This window comes from Mustela lutreola, chromosome 11 (assembly GCF_030435805.1).
Source record: "Mustela lutreola isolate mMusLut2 chromosome 11, mMusLut2.pri, whole genome shotgun sequence".
NCBI lineage: Eukaryota > Metazoa > Chordata > Mammalia > Carnivora > Mustelidae > Mustela > Mustela lutreola.
Genome location: NC_081300.1, coordinates 47,798,419 through 47,819,787, shown reverse-complemented (window position 1 = coordinate 47,819,787; position 21,369 = coordinate 47,798,419). Strand labels below are relative to the sequence as shown.

At 36.4% G+C, this 21,369-nt stretch overlaps 1 protein-coding gene across 9 annotated transcripts in view; it reads left to right on the top strand.

Moving 5' to 3' along the window:
* The window catches only part of RBBP8 (RB binding protein 8, endonuclease), a 146,936-nt gene that overhangs the window by 67,401 nt on the left and 58,166 nt on the right, over positions 1 to 21,369 (top strand). For 8 of the 9 annotated variants that reach the window (XM_059138872.1, XM_059138868.1, XM_059138867.1 and 5 more), the window contains 8 exons: positions 2,149 to 2,324; positions 4,446 to 4,550; positions 8,281 to 8,375; positions 10,039 to 10,148; positions 11,549 to 12,446; positions 12,529 to 12,652; positions 16,005 to 16,093; positions 17,559 to 17,676. In XM_059138872.1, the coding sequence (XP_058994855.1) occupies positions 2,149 to 2,324; positions 4,446 to 4,550; positions 8,281 to 8,375; positions 10,039 to 10,148; positions 11,549 to 12,446; positions 12,529 to 12,652; positions 16,005 to 16,093; positions 17,559 to 17,676 (1,715 nt within the window). The remainder of the gene's footprint in view (positions 1 to 2,148; positions 2,325 to 4,445; positions 4,551 to 8,280; positions 8,376 to 10,038; positions 10,149 to 11,548; positions 12,447 to 12,528; positions 12,653 to 16,004; positions 16,094 to 17,558; positions 17,677 to 21,369) is intronic. The other variant, XM_059138869.1, reaches the window with a different exon arrangement.

Below are 21,369 nucleotides of genomic sequence, written 5' to 3'. Positions count from 1 at the left end.
ACATGGGAAAGTCAATTGAGTTCAAGTTAATTAACTATTTACTCGATAACCACAATTCGGTCCAAACCTAGTCTTAAGGTGTCATTGGTCTTAGAATTGAGTTGGGCAAAAATACATGCCTGGATCAGCACAAATTTATTTTTCTAATAGAATCTGGGACCCTCTCATATTCATTCATTTAACAAATATTTATTGAGCATGTACCAAGTGCCCACTGTTGTAGATACTTGATGCATCAGTGAGCCAAAGATTCTTTATCCTCTTAGAGCTTACATTCTGGCAGGTCAACAATAGACAAATTAATTATATACTAAGTTTGAAAGCCATAAATACTGTGGATAAAGTAAACAGAGCAGAGTTACAAGGAACAGGAGTACTGAAGGTGTGGGAACAAGGTTACAATTATATTTTTTTATTTTTTTCAAGATTTTATTTTAGAGAGCATGAGCAGGGAGTGGGGAGAGGGAGAGAATCTCAATCTCTACTGAGTGCAGAGCCAACGCAGGGCTCAATATCATGACACTGAGATCATGACCTGAGCCAAAACCAAGAGTCCAGCACTCAACCAACTGAGCCACCCAAGCACTCCAAGAGGTTACAGTTTTAAAGAGCATGTTCGAGGTAGGCACTGATAGGAAAGTAAAACTAAAGGAAGGACTTGAAGGAAATGAGATAGCTAAGTGTTATCTGCGGTTGAGCATTCCAAGCAGACAGGACAGCTAGAACAAGGAACCTAAAGTGGGTATATTGAGAAACTGAGGCTGATTGGAGTAGAATATAATTTTTAAAAAAAGATCAGAGAGGTAATAGGAGGAGGGGGAAAATTAGATCATCTAAAAGACTTTGACTTGTGTTTCAAGTGAAATGGGGAGATATGGCAGATTTTAATCAGAGGAGTGATACTCTATGACTGAAGTTTTAGTAGGGCTTTTATGACTGATGTGTTGAGAGTACATTGTAAGGGGGCCGGGGTAGAAGCAGTGGTGGAAACTCAAAGTGTGAATCCTACTTGTTGTAGTCAGTTATTAGTCTCATGGTCTACACTAAGGATAACACATTGAGTGCTTCTCACTACTGACCTGGGATCTGGCTGCCGGGACTTAGATATTGCTTCTGTTACTAATTTTTTAATAAGTGACTTAACTTCCATATCTTCATTTTCTCATTTATAAAATGAGAGTGGTATTTATAGCACATACAGTCGTGATAATTAAACCGATGCATGTAGCACTTCTCCTTCGTGCCTGGCAATATAAACCTCCAACAGATGTTGGTAATTTCCACTGTTAGTATTATTCATCACCCTGTGTTTGTCAGTTACCAAATCATGTTGATTTTACTACCACAGTATTTAACATTGGCCCCTTCCTCTCCATAGCTATTTTCAACATTTTTAAAAAAGATTTTTATTTATTAATTTTTTGACAGAGCACAAGTAGGGGGAGCAGCAGGCAGAGGGAGAGGGAGAAGCAGGCTTCCCACTGAGCCGGGGTCCAGATGCAGGACTTGATCCCAGGATCCTGGGATCATGACCAGAGCCGAAGGCAGCCACCTAACTGACTGAGCCACCCAGGCGCCCCTATTTTCAGCGTTCTAATTCAAACCCACAGAAACTCTTGCCTGGATCATGATAGACACTGCCAAATTGATTCCTTGCCTCCATTCTTTCTGTCCCAGTCCATGTTGCAGTCTTGCTGCTCAATTGTCACATTATTTCCATGCTCCAAAACCTTAATTAACTCTTCTCCTCTTGCTTTATAAGTTATGCACAAACTTAATCAAGGCTCTTGCTCATGTAGTTCTAGCTTGCCCTTCTCTAATGCCAGGTGCAGAGTATCGAATGCCTTCACTCAAATGTGTAGCTCCTCTGCCCATTTTCTCTCCCATTTGAAGTTCTTTTCATTTCACCTCGAGGTACCCCCAACTACACTTTGTACTTCACTTCTTACAGTAGTGTTCCCCGCTTGGCACTCTAAACATTTGAATACTTCTCTATTCCTTGTATTTAGATTTGGAGTATTAAATGCAAGTAATTACATCTCTTACAGCTTCATACCTGTGTTCTTTTATAAGTCCATGCTAAAGAGAGATGTTTTAATAAATATGTGTTGCATTAATTTTCTTGCATTTATCATTATTTTCCTCTAGAAATGATCAACAGCACCAAGCGGCTGATCTTGACTCTGAGGAAAATGTTATTCCAGATTCACCAATAACAGCTTTTTCGTTCTCGGGCGTTAATCGGCTCCGAAGAAAGGAGAACCTCCGTGTCCGATACACAGAACAAACACATGCTATACTAGAGCAGTCTGTGTGTGCAAACGGTAAAGGTTTTTGAGTTTAATAGTGTATACAAGAGTGTTCTGCTATGGTGAGTTTTTCTGTTCTTCCAACTAGGGGAAGGAAGATAGCCAGTTACGGAACTTATTTTGCAACTGTATGTCACAACATTTTCTGCCTATGTTATGTATAGGCGTGCATTGCTTCTCTGAATATGTAAACCCCCAGCATTTTATAAATGTAGTGTATATTTCTCTTTTTATTTAAAAAAATATTCCTATGACTATAACTGAGTGGGATTAGAAGGAAAAAGGGAAGGGAACTTAATGTTAATTTTCACCTACTGTGTGCCAGGTATATGCTGAGTGATTCAAGTGAGTTATTACTATATTTTAATCTTTCTGACAAGCTTGGAAGGTAGCTGTCAGTATCTTCATTTTGTAAGGAAGAAAGGTTTGCTCTTCAGAGGGATTAGATAATTGACTCTGGGTCACTTGTCAAGTACGTAGATGAGTCAGAATTCAAATACAGATCACCCTGGAGCTAAATTTTTGTACTTTGCATGTCTGACCCATAGCTCCTCCTACCAGTAGCTTTAATTGGCTGTTTTTGTTATAATATGTAGCAATTGATGGTAACCAAGAAATGGCTTTATAAAGTATCTACTTTGTGGCTTAATCAGTGACATATTTCTAACTCCAGGCCTATTTACCACCTCTGCTAAATACTTTGAAACTGCCTTTGCATATAGCCCTGAAATTTATCACGTGATATGATACAATGATTATTTCTTTTAATACTGATATGAAGTAAAGACTTTCATTTTACCTAAATAGTAACAAAGAAAGCATTTGGAGGAAGGATTGTACATATTTCTAGAGATAATTTCGTAATACAAATAAACTAAGAGTACCTATGCCTTTAAAATAAAAAGTAGATCTTATTCTTTGATATTGGAAAAGTGGCACCATTTCTTTTTTCCATTTTATATGAGCTTGCATCACCATCTAGTGGAAAACAAAAGAACTGCTACAAATCTTACATTTAATTAGGAATTAAAAAAAGTAAAATGTAAGGTCTTGACTCTAAAGTGAACGTTCTTTGGCCTTTTAGTCTGCTATCTGACAAAATCACTACAGATAAGCCTCTACATATTAGATCATGTTTAAATCCATCTGTAAGAATACCTAAAAAAAAAACAAATTACAGCAGTTTTCTTTATTAGGAAAGTATTTTTTTATATCTTGTATAATGCTTTGGGTTTATTTCTTCATCATATGAAAATAACCTTTAACTATTTGAAAACTTAATTTTTCGGGGCGCCTGGGTGGCTCAGTGGGTTAAAGCCTCTGCCTTCAGCTCAGGTCTTGATCCCAGGGTCCTGGGATCGAGCCCCGTGTCGGGCTCTCTGCTCAGCAGGGAGCCTGTTTCCCCAGCTCTCTCTTTGCCTGCCTTTCTGCCTACTTGCGATCTCTGTCTGTCAAATAAATAAATAAATAAAATATTTTTTTAAAAAACTTAATTTTTCTGTTTTAATCTTGCTCTTATCCCTTTTTACTGATAATCTAAAATTTTGGTTATAAAATACAAGATCGTTTTTGAGCCATGCAAATTGTTTTAAAACTTGTTTACATGGTTTTATTCCCTTATTATTACCCTTCCTTATTTTAAATTTTATAGGGTGTTATATTATTTTCTAATTATTGTTAATAAAAGTCTCTTTCCCTTTACTTTGTCCTTTTTTTGGTTTTTGTTAAATTAAATCCTTAAACATTGGAATGGTTTCTAATAAAGCATATTTTGGGATTTCCTTCCAATAAGTAAAAACTCTGAAAACAAAGATTATTGAGATATATGATGCAGTATTCATTTTAAATGAGCCTACTGATTTGCAACAAATATATAAGGAAAAGATGTATTAAAATATTAGAACTCTAGGATGGTTAGGTCAGAAGAAGCTTATCTATTCTAGTCCTTTTCTCTCACAGTTCTAACTTCTTTGTTTCTTAGTGAAACTGAAAGAAAGAACTCTTCATAGGAATATGAAAATTTTTTTCAGTAAAATAATACTTCTAATGCAAGACAAGTTTGTTTTGGCTTATAATATATTTTGGTATTTTGTATCATAATTATTTATTTATATGTAATCTTTTTTCTCCCTTTAGAACTGAGAAAAGTTCCAAAGTCTTCAGCTTATCCACAACATAAACCTAATGAAAGTGAAATTCTAGTGGCTGACACTTGTGATCAGAGTCAGTCCCCCGTGGCTAGTAAGCAACATACTGAGATTTACTTTATAAGTTTAAAGTTTGTGATTACTGGTGGGCAAGAGTGGCCAAAAGTCTGAATTAGACAGTATTTTCCATATGATTTTGCTTGTATTATTGGTTGAATAGCAGTCTTTTTCATATTGGAAAGTCATGTTATCCTATTATTAATTCATAGTAGTATCCCATCCATTTTAATACAAATAGCTAATAATTTTAAGTAAACAGGCTTTTCTGTGCTTTATTCATTCATCCAACAAATACTTGAGTGCCTACTGTATACCAGGCACTGAACAAAACAAAGCCCTAAACCTCATAGAGTGTACAATCTAGATGAGGGAAAAAGAAAATAAATACATATTAGGTAGAAGCATGTGTTCTAAAGAATAAAGCTGGATAAGAAGAGATATTAGGGGGCTCCTAGGTGGCTCATTCAGTTAAGCATCTGCTTTAGGCTCAGGTCATGACCCCAGGGTCCTAGAATTGAGTCCTGCATCCGGCTCCCTGCTCAGTAGGGAGTCTGCTTCTCCCTCTACTTTTACCCCCCTGCTCGTGATCTCTCTCTCACTCTCTCTTGCAAATAAATAAATAAAATATTTAAAAATATATTAGGAAGCCACACTTTAGAAAGTGATACTTGAGGAGAGACATAAGGAAGCAAGGGAGTTATGTAGATTTGGGGGAAGGGACACCCCAGATAGAGAAGTCAGAGCACAAAGGCCCTGGAATCAGGGTGTTGTTTGGTTCTTTAGGAAGAACATTAAGGAAGCCTCTGTGTCTGGGGCCAAGTGAGTGAGGGGAGACTGGTCTGGGCAACTCTCTTCTTTAGAGCTGCTGTTTACTAAGAAGAAAGAGACCAGGAACATCAGGTTTATAAAGTGGGGGTGGGGATGGGGTGGTTAGAAATCAGAGTTTGTTTTTTGAGAATATTCTGAGATGCTAGATAGACATTCAAGTAAGGTAAGTAATTGGATGTGAGTTTAGAAATGTCTAAGAGAGAGGAATGGGAATTGTTAGCGTGTAGGTGGTATTAAAGTCAGAAAACTAGATGAGATTACCAAGCAAGTGACTGTAGATAGAGAAGAGAGGAAGTTAAAGTACTTAGCTCTGGGGTGCTTCATTATATAAAGTAGCGATTCTCAGCTATTTTTCTTACCACCACCCTAGCCTTTTTAGACACTTTTTCCCCTAACCAATTTTCCATGGAAATTGAATACTACCGACCTACGCTACGAGTGTATGTAGAAGTGCTTTATGCATAAAAAGACTCCTTTGCTTTCAGAACCATTTTTCACCTCCTTAAAGGCAATATTACAGCTGACTAGATGGTGATTTAGAGGTTGTGAAAATGAGGAGGAACCAACAAAGTAGGTAGCCAGAGAAGAAGCTGCCAGTAAGATAAAACTGAGGTAGGGGCTCCTAGGTGGCTCAGTAGGTTAAGCATCTAACTCTTGATTTCTGCTCAGGTCATGATCTTGGGATCAAGCCCTGCATCAGACTCTGTGCTCGGCAAGGAGTCTCCTTCTCTCCCTCTCCCTCTGCTCTCTCTCTCTCTTTCAAATAAATAAATACATATTCTTTTAAAAAAGAACTAAGATAAAGTAGTGTCCTTTAAGCCATGTGGAGAGAGAAAGAGGTGGCCAGCTGTGGCAGACAGTGCTTAATAAGTCAGGGAATATGAAGACTGAAAGTTGACTATTGGATGTGGTCTCATGCAGATCATGCAGTATTAAAACTCGTAACACAAATTGTTAAAATGTAATGGTATTCAGCCAGACTGTTGCATGTCAAAAGAAGCTAGGAGAGTAAGCAGAGAGAACACTTGCAAACTGGTCCTTCAAGGTGTTTTATGGTAAAGGGGAAAGGAGAATGGGACAGTAGCTAGAAAATGGGTCAAGTGAGGATGTTAAAAGATGGGATATTATAGCATATGCAGCATATTTTTTTAATTTATTTATTTATTTGAGAGAGAGAAAGCAAGCTGCGGGGTGGGGGAAGGAGCAGAGGGAAAGGGGCAAGCAGACTCCACTCAGCGAGGGGCCAGACACCCGGCTTGATCGGAGGACTTTAAGAATACAACCTGAGCCAAAAACGAAGAGGTGGATGGTCAACCAACTGAGCCACCCAGGCGCCCCTGTGCAGCATATTTTTATGTTGATGGAATGATCAAATAGAGAGAGATGAATAATTCTAAGGAAAGAGGGAAGAGTTGCTACATCCGTGAAAAGGTGAGAGGAGATGAAATCCAGAGCTCAGTTGAAAGGGTTGGTCAAGGTTAATCACATTCACTTAATGTGAGTACAAAACTTATTCTCTAAAAGCTAACAAGTCATTTCATATTACTGTGTATGTATGTGTGTGTGTGTGTGTGTATACATGTGTATAGACAGACTGTCTGGTGAAGGGTGCTGGAGACATAACACTGAGTGTGGCAGATCCTTACTTGTCTACACTCTGGAGCCCATTCTTGTCTGCTGCTCATCTCCTGTTGCCAGGACTTAGCTCCCTCAGTTGTCCTCTTTTCTTATATCTCCAGCTTCTCTTCAGGTTTTTTCTTTTCAATATACGCATATATTACCTTCCATCTTTTTAAAAATAACCCCTCTTTTAATTTTCTCTGTCCTTAGCTATAGCTTCTCTTCGAAGCCGAAAAAGTGATCTGTGTTCTGTAGCTCGTCTGTATTATCTCCCATTCATTCCAGTTGAATAAAGTAGGGGAGGGATTCCATTCTTCACCTCTCCACACCCCTGAGAGAGAGAGAGAGAGAGAGAGAAAGTGAGAGAGGTTCCTCGATGGCGTCTCTGGGCTTATGTCCTGCTATAGCTATATCTTCTGCATTTTGATTTCCAGCAATTAAAACACCTCTAGTTCTCTAAACATGCAGTTTTATTTCACGTTTCTGAACCCTTTCACATTAACTTAGAGTCCTTCCCTCTGTGCCTGGGCCCAGGTGACCTCTCCAGATCCTCTTGCTAAGGTGACCAAGGGATCACCTTAGGCATCACTTGTTATAACTCTCCCTGATAACCCAAGATAGATTTAGGAGTCCTTCCTCTATGTTTAAGTCCCTCGTTTTGTACCTTTAATTTTTATCACATTTTATTGCAATTCTTTTCACCTTTCTGTTTCACCTGTATCAGTCCTTAAACTCCTTGAGGACAAGAACCTTCTTTCTTCTCATCTAGTGCCTGGCACAATGCTTATAACATAGTATGTGTCCCATCAATACCTGTTGATTTGTTGAAACTCTGTACACATAAAACTTTGTTAAATACTTGAACACAGACGATTTCTGTAAATATGTGTTAGCCTAAATCTTAAATTATGCAGTGCTGAAAATCTCTCCCACAAAGTATGTTTTCATGAAAGATACTACAAATACAATTTTATATTCATGTTGTATCTCAGACTGCAAGAAATCCAGCACAATTATATATGAATTTTGGGGGTTTTTTCAGTGGCAATAAGAAAAATAATCTGCTTATTGCATTCTGTTCATTTAGGAAAAATAGAAAACCTTAGCTAAAAAAAACTTGGCAAATGTAAATGCTAGGTACCTGCAATTTAATTTATTATTATAATAGATATTTTGGACTTCTTTGCACAGAATTTTACAGTTGTCCAGTGCTATCTATAGAGTGGTTCTTTGAGCTTCGTTTTTTCCTTTTTTGTATTTTTCAGTATATCTCATTTCTACAATTGTGTAATTGCAGTTTTTTTTTTCTTACTTAGAACGTGGAACAAGCAATTGTCCTACTGATAAGTCATCTTTTAACTTAGCTACAGTTGTTGCTGAAACACTTGGATTTAGTGTTCAAGAAGAATCTGTAAGTAATTGTTTAGTTTGGTGATAATATGAATTAATTGGTGTCCTTTTAGGTCGATTTTTAGAGAATTGAGCAAGAGAAAAGTTATTTTATCCAAGGATCATGGGATAAAGGCCTAGAACAAAATTGATATGGTTAGAAAGGCCCATTTATATTATCTACTCCAGCGTCCGAAAAACCTAGAGTCTAGAATTCTTTATATCATAGGTTGTGGGTTGAGTAAAAATTTAGGGAGAGTGGTGATGGCTTGGAGGGTTTGGCCAACCCTTCCTTGCTTCCTCTGTCCTCCCTACTCCTACCTTGTTTTGTCTCAATGAAGATTTAAACCTTAAGGTTGGTGTCAGAATTTATTGGAACTTTTCAATATCCTTTAAACTGGGGTTTGTTTTGGAAAACAGGCTGAGTTCTTGGGACTGCTATAGATGCTTTAGCTTTTTGTCTTTATATGTGCAATCTAATTCTTAGGGATTGAATTAGAAATTGATCTAATGAATTTCTTTTGATTGTTTTAGTACTTCCTTACTTACATCAGGCACATTCACTTTTTTTCCTTAAGTGATCCCTAAAAACAAAAAACTTAACTCTTCAATTTTAAGTTTTATTTTAATACAACTTTAAAATACTGTTCCTTTGCTTTAGGCAGTAAATGTATATTTGCTCTTATAAAACTGTCTTACTGTTAAATTTTTAAAAATTGAATTGATTTTTCATTACATTTGGATCTTGTTTTTGCTCTTTCTAGTTTTAAACCACTCTTCCAGTGGTAGTGGGTAGTTTTTAACCTTTGAACTTTAAATGTGTCTTAATGGTTTCTAATTCCCTCCTACCCATAAATCTGACAAGTAAGTAGTTTAAACACCAAATATATTAAGGGAGCTGATCTCTAAAAACATGCTATTCCAGGTGTGATCCATAGGCCAACAGCATCTTCATTACCTTAAATTTCTGTTAGCGACAGACAATCTCAGACCCCACGCCAGACCTACAGCAAGAGAACTTATGTTTTCACAAGGTCCCTGGTTGACTTGAATGCATGTAAAAGTTTGAGAAGCACCACTCTCTAAAGGATTCTTTTAAATTTGTTTACTATCAGCATAAATAATTATCTTTATTCCTTTTGCCTCGTCTTAATGTGTTTTGGAATTGGAGTTGATGGAGTGTTACATACCAGTAGTAGAATGTACTTACTTCAAATAGTAAAATAAATTGATGGCTTTCTCTCTTTAAACTTAAAAGTACATCTTATTTTTTTTTATTGTGGTGAAAAGCACATGACATAAAATTAACCATTTTAAAATCTACAGTTCAGTGACATTTATTCATAGTATTTATTCATTTATTCACAGTATTTTGCAGCTACCCCATCTCTGGTTCCAAAGCATTCTCATCACCCCAGAATAATACTTGTATCTGTTAAACATTCACTCCTCATTCCTCAGTACCCACAGCCCCTGGCAATTACCAGTCTGCTTTTTATCCTTAAGGGTTGCCTATTCTGGAAAATTCATATAAATGGAATCCTACATTATGTGGCTTTTGAGTCTGGCTTCTTCTACCGCATTTTGGGGGTTCATCCACATCACAGCATGTATCAACATTTCATTCCTCTTTAAGAATGAGTAATCTTCCATTGTATTTATGTATTTATATTTTATTATTGAAGGAATCTCAGGGTCCCATGAGCCCTCTTGGTGATGAACTCTATCAATGTTTAGAAGATCACAAGAAACAACCTTTTGAGGAATCTATAAGAATTAATGAAGATAGCTCAAGGTAATTTGGGGCACTTTGGTTAAAAAAATTTACAGACTGTTGGTGAGATCTCATTACAGTGAGTTCTGTGTAATCAAACTGTTTCTGTCAGCATATAGTTTGTCATTCTGGTTGTATTTATTTATTATTTATTTTTAAGCAGGCTCCATGCCCAACAGGGGCTTAAACTCAGGACCCTGAGATCAGGAGTTGTGTGCTTTACTGACTGAGCCAACAAGGAACCTCTATTAATTTTTATTTTAAAAAATATTTTCCCCATGAGGTACCAGGGTGACAAAATCGGTTAATTGTACTACTCTTGATTTCAACTCATGTCATGATCTCAGTCAGGATCATGAGATTGAGCCCCAAGTCAGGCTCCATGCTCAGAGGGGAGTCTGCTAGAGATTCTCTCTCTCTCTCTCTCTCTCTCTCAAATAAATAATTAATTAAAAAATACATCTTTTCCCCACTTTATGATGAATTGAGGGCCTTTTGCATTACTATAGAGAGATGGATATTATTTTTTAGATTCTTTTTGTACTTCTGTGAAGCATTATTTAAGTTTCCAGCCTTTTTCCTCTGCCTCTATCAAGACCCAGTCATCCCTTCTGTGTTTGTATTTCCAAAAGAAAAATGTTGTATAAAATGCTCCTATAAGCTTTGATGAATTTTCAAGATTGCATTGTATCTCATTTATGAATTTCAGAACATCCACTAATAATAACTATATTTGTGTATTGTTTTGCTTTTTAAAAGTGCTTTTGGTTTTAGATGCATCTATCATATTTAATTTGTCACCAAAGTAACTCATTAAAGTGGGTTTTATTGCTCCTGTTTTTTAGTCAACAGAAACGCAGCTCCACAGAAATTAATGCCTGATTTAACACCACATGACTGTTAATGACTAGAGCCAGAGCTCTTACCCATTCCACATCTTCAGACTTTACCTTAATACTCCTGCTGTCACAGCTGTCTGCTCTGCTACAGGCAGACTGGCTCCTAAGTTATGTTCAATTCTGTAGGAGGAGTTTGTTTCTTAAAGTCACTTATGACAAGATTTCATACTAAAAAAAGAGTTTGGGTCTCCAGTAGAATTTAATAAAATATAATTTTCTTATACAGTGAAGTTTTCTGAATTACTTAGGAAAAATATTTATGTATAGGAATATCAAGGTATTAAGATAGATTTACTATATCATTTTCCTCTGTTTTTTGTCAGCCAAATGAAAAAAGCTGACAGCTCTACCCTATTTCAAAAAAAATGTTGGTTAATCATCTGAGTGTAATACCGTACTGAGTCTAAGACCCTTAATATTAATAATTCTGTATTAGTGTAAGTTTTCTCAGATGCTTGTCTTAAAATTCTTACCCTATTTCTTTAGTAGGAAAAAAGTTTTACCACTTCTTATTTTTTTTAGATTTTCAGATTCTAAGTCAAAGACTCCTCCTCAAGAAGAATTAACTACTCGGGTATCTTCTCCTGTATTTGGAGCTACTTCTAATATGAAACGTAGTTTAGGTTTGAATACAAGTTTATCCCCTTCTCTCTTAGAGACTGGGAAAAAAAACCTTCTGAAAACAGTACCCATCAACAACATTTCTACTTCTAAATCAGAGAAAACTAGATCAAAATCTGAAGATAGTGTCCTTTTCACACATCATAATCTTGGGTCTGAAGGGAACAAGATCATTAACCAATCATCTTCTAGTAAGCAGATGCTTATCAGTAAAAACGTAAGTGAATCCAAAAATGAACAGGATGGTTTTGATCATATTAAAGATGCTATCACTGATAAAGACAAACTTGTGATACCCCTGAAATCACTGGGAGGGAGAACATCTAAAAGGAAGAAAATTGAGGAAGAAAGTGAAGATGAAGTAAGCAGCCCCCAAGCCTCTTTTGATAAAGAGAACGCCTTTCCCTTGTTACTGGATAGTCATTCTTCCATGAATGGAGACTATGTGATGGATAAACCTCTAGATCTGTCTGACCGATTTTCGGCTATTCAGCGTCAAGAGAAAAGCCAGGGAAGTGAGACCTCTAAAATCAGATTTAGGCAAGTGACTCTCTATGAGGCATTGAAGCCCATTCCAAAGGGCTCTTCCTCGAGCCGCAAAGCCTTGAGCGGGAGCTGTGTGTTAACCAGAGATGCCCCAGAGGAACCCTGTTTACAGGAGTGCATCCTCCAGTCCTTAGGTAAATCATCTCCAGATAATAAAACACCATTACAAATCAAGGAAGAAAATCCCATCTTTAAAATCCCTCTACGTCCACGTGAAAGTTTGGAGACCGAGAATCTTTTCGATGATGTGAAGGTTTGTGTTAAATGTTCAAGTATTTTTATTAAAATGGTTGTTCATGATTTCATCTAGATGCTAATAATTCTTTCTGTTTAAGGGAGCTGATTCTCATGAACCAGTAAAAATAGCCAGGTCAGTCCGTGGAGCATGTGAACTTACATCCGTCCTTCAGTTAAATCCATGTAGAGTTGCTAAAACAAAGTCTGTACAAAACAGTCAAGGTATGTTTTCTATAAATAGTATTTCCAAAAAAGAAAATAGCATTTCTACTCCTTTTTAATGATCTTGAGTGTTATATAAATATATTCTTTGAATATATTGAATTGTTTTAGGAAAAACATTTCTTCCTGCATATTTCTGTGTTTACAGGATGATTCTCCCTGGTTTCCTTTTACATATGATTTTCCTGCTCTCATGCTTTTTGAAAAAATGAACTGAGGTCTTTAAAACCTACTTTTATAGATGATTTTGTGGACTTACCTATTTTATGTAATTTCTTATTTTCTTTACAGAAGTTTTACAAATTTTAAACTATGTGGAATTTTAAAATACATAAAGTAAAATATTCATCATCTAAACCTTCTTCCTCACCCCACAGGTAGCCCGTCCTTTTTCTTTGCATTTACATGTTTATGGGTAAACATATGTATGTATGTATACACACACACACACACACACACACACACACACATTTATGTGGGTTTTTTTTTTTTTTTAATAAACATATATTTTTATCCCCAGGGGTACAGGTCTGTGAATCACCAGGTTTACACACTTCACAGCACTAAACCTCTTACTTAAAAACCTTTTTTACTCTTAATAGGTATGTTAATCTTTTCATAATTTTGCTGTGTTTAAAATGAGTCTTTTTGGTTTTCGGCCATTAAATATTTCTATACTTCCTATGTAGTATTTTTGCTTTTATTATTCATTCAAAATTTTTCCTTTATTCAAGGTTTAATTTCCCTTTTTCCTGAAGCACACTCTTCAGTTGTTCTTCTAGCAATAGTTTCAGTCTCTGTATGAAAACACTTTTTTCACTCTTATTTCTGATTTTTTTTTTTTTTTTTTTTTACATTTTTGATTTGGGGTTTTTTTTCTCATGATTGCTCCATTTAACCTTCCACAGTCTACTTAAAGTTAATATTATGCCACTTTGTGTTTTGTGACTGTGCTTTATGTAGTTGTCATTCATGTCCACATACATTGAAAACTCCTCCAAACGGTGTTACAATTTTTTTTTAAGATTTTATTTATTTGACAGACAGATCACAAGCAAGCAGAGAGGCAGGAAGAGAGAGGGGGAAGCAGGCTCCCAACTGAGCAGAGAGCCCGATGTGGGGCTCAATCCCAAGACCCTGAGATCATGACCTGAGCCGAAGGCAGAGGCTTTGACCCACTGTGCCACACAGGCACCCCCCAGACAGTGTTATAATTTTAACTTTTTAAAACTATTTTTGATATAAAAATCACTCATTATAGTGTACAAGTCGGTTGTTTTGTATACTCACAGAGTTGTGCAAGCATCACTGTAGTCTTAAGTTTAGAACATTGTTATCACCTCAAAAAGAACAGTACCCATTAAGTTAATGTCTAACATATGTGAAGAACTTACACAACTCAATACCAAAAACAAAAATAATTCAATTTAATAATGGTCAGAGGACCTGAACATTTTTTCAAAGAAGGCATCCTATTGCCAAGACACATGAAAAGATGTTCCACATCACTAATCATCAGGGAGATAGAAATTAAAACTATAATGAGATATCACTTTATACCTGTCAGAATGGCTGAAAGCAAAAACACAAGAAATAACAAATGTTAACAGAGATGTAGAGAAAAGGGAAGGCTCATGCACCATGGGTGGGAATGCAAATTGGCATAGCTACTGTTAAAACAGTATAGAGGTTCCTCAAAAAGTTAAAAATAAAATTACCATATGATCCAATAACTCCACTACTGGATATTTACCCAAAGGAAATGAAAATACTAATTCTAAAAGATATATGGACCCCTATGTTTATAGCAGCATTATTTACAATAGCCAAGATACGAAAGCAACCCAAGTGCCCATAGATAAATGAATGGATTTAAAAGAGATGTGGAATATTACTCAGCCATAAAAAAGAAAAATCTTGCCATTTTGCAACAACATGGGTGGACCTAGAGGGTATAATCCTAAGTGAAATAAGTTAGAGAAAGACAGATACCATATGATTTCACTTACATGTGGAATTTAAGAAACAAACAAATAGAAGAGGCAAAACTAAAACAGAATCTTAAATATAGGGAATAAACTGATAATTGCCAAAGGGGAGGTAAGGGGGTGGGAATGAGTGAAAAAGATAAAGGGTTAGGCTAAGCAAGATAAGTCAATCAGAGAATGACAATTATCATATAATCTAACTGATATGAGGAATTTGAGAAACAAGACAGAGACTCATAGGAGAAGGGAGGGGAAAATGAAACAAGATGAAACCAGAGAGGGAGACAAACCATAAGAGACTCTTAATCTCAGGAAACAAACTAAGGGTTGCTGGAGGGGACAGAGGTGGGAGAGATGGGGTGGCCGGGTGATAAACACTGGGTATATGCTATAGTAAGCTCTGGGAATTGTGTAAGATTGATGATTCACAGACGTGTACCCCTGAAACAAATAGTACATTACATGTTAATTAAATAAATAAAAATAAGAAATAGATAAAGGTGGTTAAGAGTACACTTTCTTGATTAGCACTGAGAAGTGTATAGAAATGTTGAATCATATTATATATCTAAAACCAATGTAACACTGTATGTTAATTATACTTGAGTAAAAATATTTTTTCTAAGAGCAATACCATTAGCAGTCGTTCTGCATTCCTCTCCCCACTTCTCCAATCCTAGGCAACCACTGATCTGTCCTCTGTCTCTATTGATTTTCCTATTCTGGTGTTTTCATATAAACGGAATCATACAATATATGATCTTTTGTGACTTCTTTTACTTTCAGTTTTTTCACTATTGTAAATCATGCCTGCTATAAACATTGATGTACAATTTTATGTAGATGTATATTTTCATTTCTCTTGAGTTACAAATAGGAGTAGGATTATTGGACCGTATGCTAACTCTCTAACCTTTTGAGGAACTTTGTGTTTTCCAAAGTGTCAATGTCATTTCACATTCTCCATTCAGCACATGAGGTTCCCATTTCTCCACATTCTCACCAATACTTGTTATTATCTGTCTTTTTTATTTTAGCCATCCTACTGGGTGTGAAATGTTATCTCATTGTGGTTTGATTTGCCTTTCCCTGATGGTTGATGCTATTGAACATCTTAGCGTGTGCTTTATTGGCCAGTTCCCTTCTTTGAAGGACTGTCTATTCAGATTCTTTGCTCATTTTCAATTGGAGTATTTGTCTAATTATTGAGTTGTGAGAGTTCTTTATATGTCCTAGATATAACCCTGTTAGCAGCTATATGATCTGCAAATCCTTTTTCCTATTCTGTGGATCCCATAATGTTTTAAAGTAATAAGAATGTTTAAAAATCCATTTTTAATTGTATTTTTTTCTCCTTATTGAAGATGTATCCTTTGAAAATATCCAGTGGAGCATTGATCCAGGAGCAGACCTTTCTCAATATAAAATGGATATTACTGTAATAGATACAAAGGTAAGTTAGAAAGTAAAACCAAGCTCCATGTGGTTATTCTAGTAAGTTGTTAGTCACCCTCCTTCCCTAACTCACTCTGTGACCTTAAGATAATCAAATACCTCTTAAAACCTGATTTATTTATTCCGAAAAAAAGAAATAAAAATGTTTATTCTTCTAACTTCATGATATTTTTGAAAGGATAATAATACCTTCTGACTTTAAAGGCCTTTGCTGGGACACCTGAGGGGCTCACTCAGTTAAGCATCTGACTCTTGATTTCAGTTCAGATCATGATGTCAGGGTCATGAGATCAAGCCCCATGTTGGGCTCTGCACTGGGCATGGAGCCTACTTAAGATTCTCTCTCTCCCTTTCCCCCACCCCTCCTCTCTCTTTCCCTCTCTAAAAAAAAAAAAATTAAAAAAATTTTTAAAAAGGACTTTTCTAGAAAATATTATTATAGTTTTAAAATAATGAAAAATTCTAGTTATATATTTTAATGACTTACATATATAGATAGATATTTCTTAAAGATTTTATTTATTTATTTGAGAAAGAAAGAGCAAGTACAACCAGGGGGTTAGGCAGAGGGAGAAGCAGACTTCTTGCTGAGCAAGGACCCTGACACAGGGCTCGATCCCAGGACTCTGGTATCATAACCTGAGCTGAAGGCACACTTAATTGAATAAGCCACACGGCTGGCACCCCTTGATAATTTTATATTTTAGCAATGTGATTCATTATATGATTTGATTAAATTAATATTACCATCAAGAAAAAAATTTATTTTCCTAGTTGGCTGTTTTTTAAATACTGTATGTTTTTTTTTAAATTAAAATTCGGGGCACCTGGGTGGCTCAGTCAGTTAAATATCCAACTCTAGATTCTGGCTCTGGTCATGATCTCAGAGTTGTGAGATCGAGGCCCACGTTCAGCATGGAACCTGCTTAAGATTCTCTGTCTCCCTCTCCCCCTCTCTCCTCCCTACCTCTTAAAAAATAATAATTAAAATTCCTAGTGGAAATAACCCTTTTGGATTATATTTGGGTTCTATATAGTTTGAGAAGTTCTCTTTCAGTTGGGGGGATATTAATGAAGTATTTAACTTGCTATAGTATGAAATTTGTTCTTTGTGTGTACACGGACATTCATTATCATGAAGCCAACTGGAGAAGAAAGGGAGGAGAAGCCCAGGGAATTCAGTGGTGCACAACTCTCCCTTCCTTGGCAGCAGTCCTTCCTTTCATGGACTTGAGAGAGGATGCTTGTATGTTGAAGCTAAAATGTTTTACAGACATAAAACCTTAATTTATATATATTCCTAAGGTAAAAATAAATATAACTTAATGCTACTGAAGGGTACATTTAAAATTTGGTAAAAATGATAAATGTCATGCTATGTATATTTTACCAGAATTTTTTATAAGTAATATATAAGGCCATGCAGGATAATTGTTAAAATTTTTGAATTTTTAAATATTTAGGATGGCAGTCAGTCAAGATTAGCAGGAGGAGAGACAGTGGACATGGACTGCACATTGGTTAGTGAAACTGTGCTTTTAAAAATGAAGAATCAGGAGCAGAAGGGAGAGAAAAGTCCAAGTAAGATTTGATTTTTTTTAATTTAATAAAAATGTGGAGAGACGTTTATAGTCGTACCATTGCACTGATGACCAAAAGTGACCACTTCATCATAAACCAGGGTTTTTTTTTCGTCTTCTGAGAAATAGGTTTCTCTTAATAAAGCTCAGTTTCAGTATTTCAAGGGAAAAAAATCTTTAGCCAAAGTCTCTTTTTTCCAGGAAAACTTAAATTGTCTGCAGGACTCACCAAACCACAGCCTGCTGCCAGTTTTATAAATAAAGGTTTATTGGAACACAGCCTCACATTTGTCTCTCTATGGCCTATGGCTGCTTGCATGGTACCACAGCAGAGCTGAGTAGTAGCGACTGATCTTACTGGGCCCATAGGCCAAAAATATTTCCTGACTCACCCTTTAAGAAACAGTTTGCTGATGCCTGGTATTATCGCTAGATAATTTTCTGTAAAAGGGAATCTTGAGAGTCCTGTTTTAGAAATAGGAATTTGCAATTTGTTAAGGTAAAAAGGAAAAACTCTACCTTATAGACTTGTAAGTTAGCAGTAAACCAAGAATAATAGTGTATATGCTGAGTTACTCTGCCATATTCTGCTTCTACAGAAAATAGGTCTGGCCTTTTCTGGTAACAGACTATTAATTCTTCATCTAGCCTTGATTTTCCAAAAGAGGCAGGAACAGTTGGAAGGATTTTGGTTGGTACCATGTCAGCAACATCCCATGAGATCAAGTAGCCCAGGAATACTGTCACTTAACACTCTTATGTTGAAGAGTTAGGACCTGCAACAGGGGATGCAATGACAAAAGCAAGGACATTTTCCAGTGATCAGTCTGTTAGAAACTAAGGATACTCTGTATGTACATTCCCTATCTTGTTCTGAATATTCTGTAATCTATTTGCCCAGGGCTGGAGCCAGTCATGTCCCCACTTCTTTTGAAAAACTTTATCTCGGAGCACCTGGGTAGCTTAGTCGATTAAGCATCTGACTTTTGGTTTCACCTCAGGTCATGATCTTAGGGTCATGGGACTGAGACCCATATCGGGCTTCCCTCCTCAGCCAGGAGCCTGCTTCCCCTCTCTCTCCCTCCCTCTGCCCCTCCACCCACTCATGCGCTCACTCTCACTCTCAGGCTCTCTCTTTTTTTCTCTCTGACTCCCCTTCTCTCAAATAAATAAATCTTTTAAAGAAACACTTTCTCTCTTGCTGCCCTAACTGCAGTAAGTGAGGGAAAATTGTAGTAGCCTTTGCCTTAATTCTTTGTTCTTTAGGAATGAGTAACCATATAATCAAGTAGTTGGCTACCCACGTTGAAAGGACTGCCTATTAAAAAAAAATAAATAAAAACCAACAGTGATTTGTTGTCCTTTTATAGTGAATGATACTTAAGTAACTTTCTTCTTAAGAAGGTAATTTGCTTTTAAGATTGTTTTGTCTGGTACCAGTTCCTGATAATATTTTCCTTATTTCTGTCAAAAAAGAAAGGAAGGAAGGAAGGAAGAAAGAAAGAGTGGGCAAAACTAAAGCATGACTACTTTGGCTTCAAGTTTACCTATTTAATTTGAAAAATATGATGGTTTCCCAAATATGTTTGAAGGCATTATCATGTGGAAATGAGGTTAGAATTGAACTAATGAGTGGAGACAGTTTTGGCTATATAAGATACTGTGAATACTGTTGCTATATAATAAATCACTCTGATAACTTAAAGGATTAAAACAACAACCGTCAGGGTGTCTGGGTGGCTCAGTGGGTTAAACCGCTGCCTTCGGCTCAGGTCATGATCTCAGGGTCCTGGGATCGAGTCCCGCATCGGGTTCTCTGCTCAGCAGGGAGCCTGCTTCCCTCTCTCTCTCTCTCTCTCTGCCTGCCTCTCTGTCTACTTGTGATCTCTCTCTGTGAAATAAATAAAATCTTTAAAAAAAAAAAAAAAAACAACAGTCATTTTCTCAACCTTCATAGTTTCTATGGTTCAGGAATTCCAGAAGAGTTTGGCTGGACAGTTCTGTCCCAGGGCCTCTTCCGCATTTGTAGGCCAGTGGTAGCTAGAGCTGGAACAGCAGAGGGTAGACAAGCATAGGGTAGAATGAGGGTGGCGTGGCATCTGCCTTCACTCAGTTTCAGGGCTTCTCCATACAGACTTTCCACGTGGGCTAGTTTGAGCTTCCTTGTCATGTGGAGACTAGGTTCCCAGAGTCAGCATCCCAAAAAGAGTAAGGCAGAAGTGCATGGTATTTTTATGATCTGGCCTTAGAAGCTGTATAGTGTCACAAAGACCTACCCAAATTCAAAACAAGCAAGCAGCCCTTCCCACGCAGTGGAGGAGTGTAAGACCAGCACCTGGGGTAGAAGATATTCTTAAAGCCATGTGTGGAAAAAGTCAATGCATTTTACCCATGAGGTAGATCTTTTTTATACTTAGAATTGGTTAAAAATGAATCATACCAATAAAATTCCCCAAATACTGCTAGTATTTCAGTTTAAAAATGTGTTTTATATTTCTACTGTGTATTAGACTTCCCAGATGATATGGTAGATTAATAAGGATGTAGTCTCCGTTGTCAAGTATTTCAGTCAGACGTCACACCAACAAAAACATAAACTAGTGGGGCACCTGGGTGGCTTAGTTGGTTAAGCATCAAATCATGATCTCAGGATGGTGGGATTGAGCCCTGCATTAGGCTCCATGCTGGGCATGGAGTCTCCATAAGAGTCTCTCTCTCCCTCTCCCTCCTACTCCTCCCTCCCTACTCACACTCTCTCTCTAAACAATTAAAATTTTTTTAAAATTTTTATTTAAGAATAAGAAACTAATGATTTAACATTGTGATTTACTAACAGCATATACAGAATATTTTGGGAATACCTAGCACACTGCCTAGCATGTAGAAGTTGTATATTATTTACAAATTTGATCCTCAATGTGAAAAAAATTAGTACTTATAATCATTGAGTAAATATTGAGCTTCAGTTCTATAAAGGGAGGTGTTTCAGTAACTGGAAATAATGAGTAAACAGAATAAAAGTACCTACTTCATGGAACTTACCTTCTGATTTAAGGGGAGAAACAATCAAATATGTGGTATGGTAGATGATGGCAAGTTCTGGAGAAAGATGAAACAGAGTAAGGGTGCTAGAGCACCATAGACTAGGGGAGGTGGTAGTTATTTTATAGAGAAGAATCCCAGCAGACTTCTGCTCTATTGTGTGTGTTAGCCAACTGGACCTATTTCTGTTTTCTAATAAACTGCCATTTTTCAAAGTGTGATTATATATTGGGAAATGTAGTTAGTACTCTGAGGATGAATTTAACACTTAACATAGCAAATGAGGAATTGAATTCATAATTTCTATCAATCCTGAACTACCAAGCGTTACTGATGATAATAGTAGTGTATATGTATATATGTCTATATATATATATGTATATATGTAAGAAAATACTTCTTTTGCTACCACATTAGAAAAATAAGCAGATGAGCAAGATTCTATAGATTTTAATGTCAGTTATTTATGCACATTTTATTTAAATTTAGTATTTTTCATCATTCATTATGATGCATTTTCTGTTCCTCGCAGTTTTTTGGTAGAACTCATTTTAGTGTAGTATGAATTATACATGAGCTAATAAGGAGGAAAAGATTTTTATGTATGTAATGACAACAAAAAGTAGCTTTCTCTGCACATGAATAAAGTACA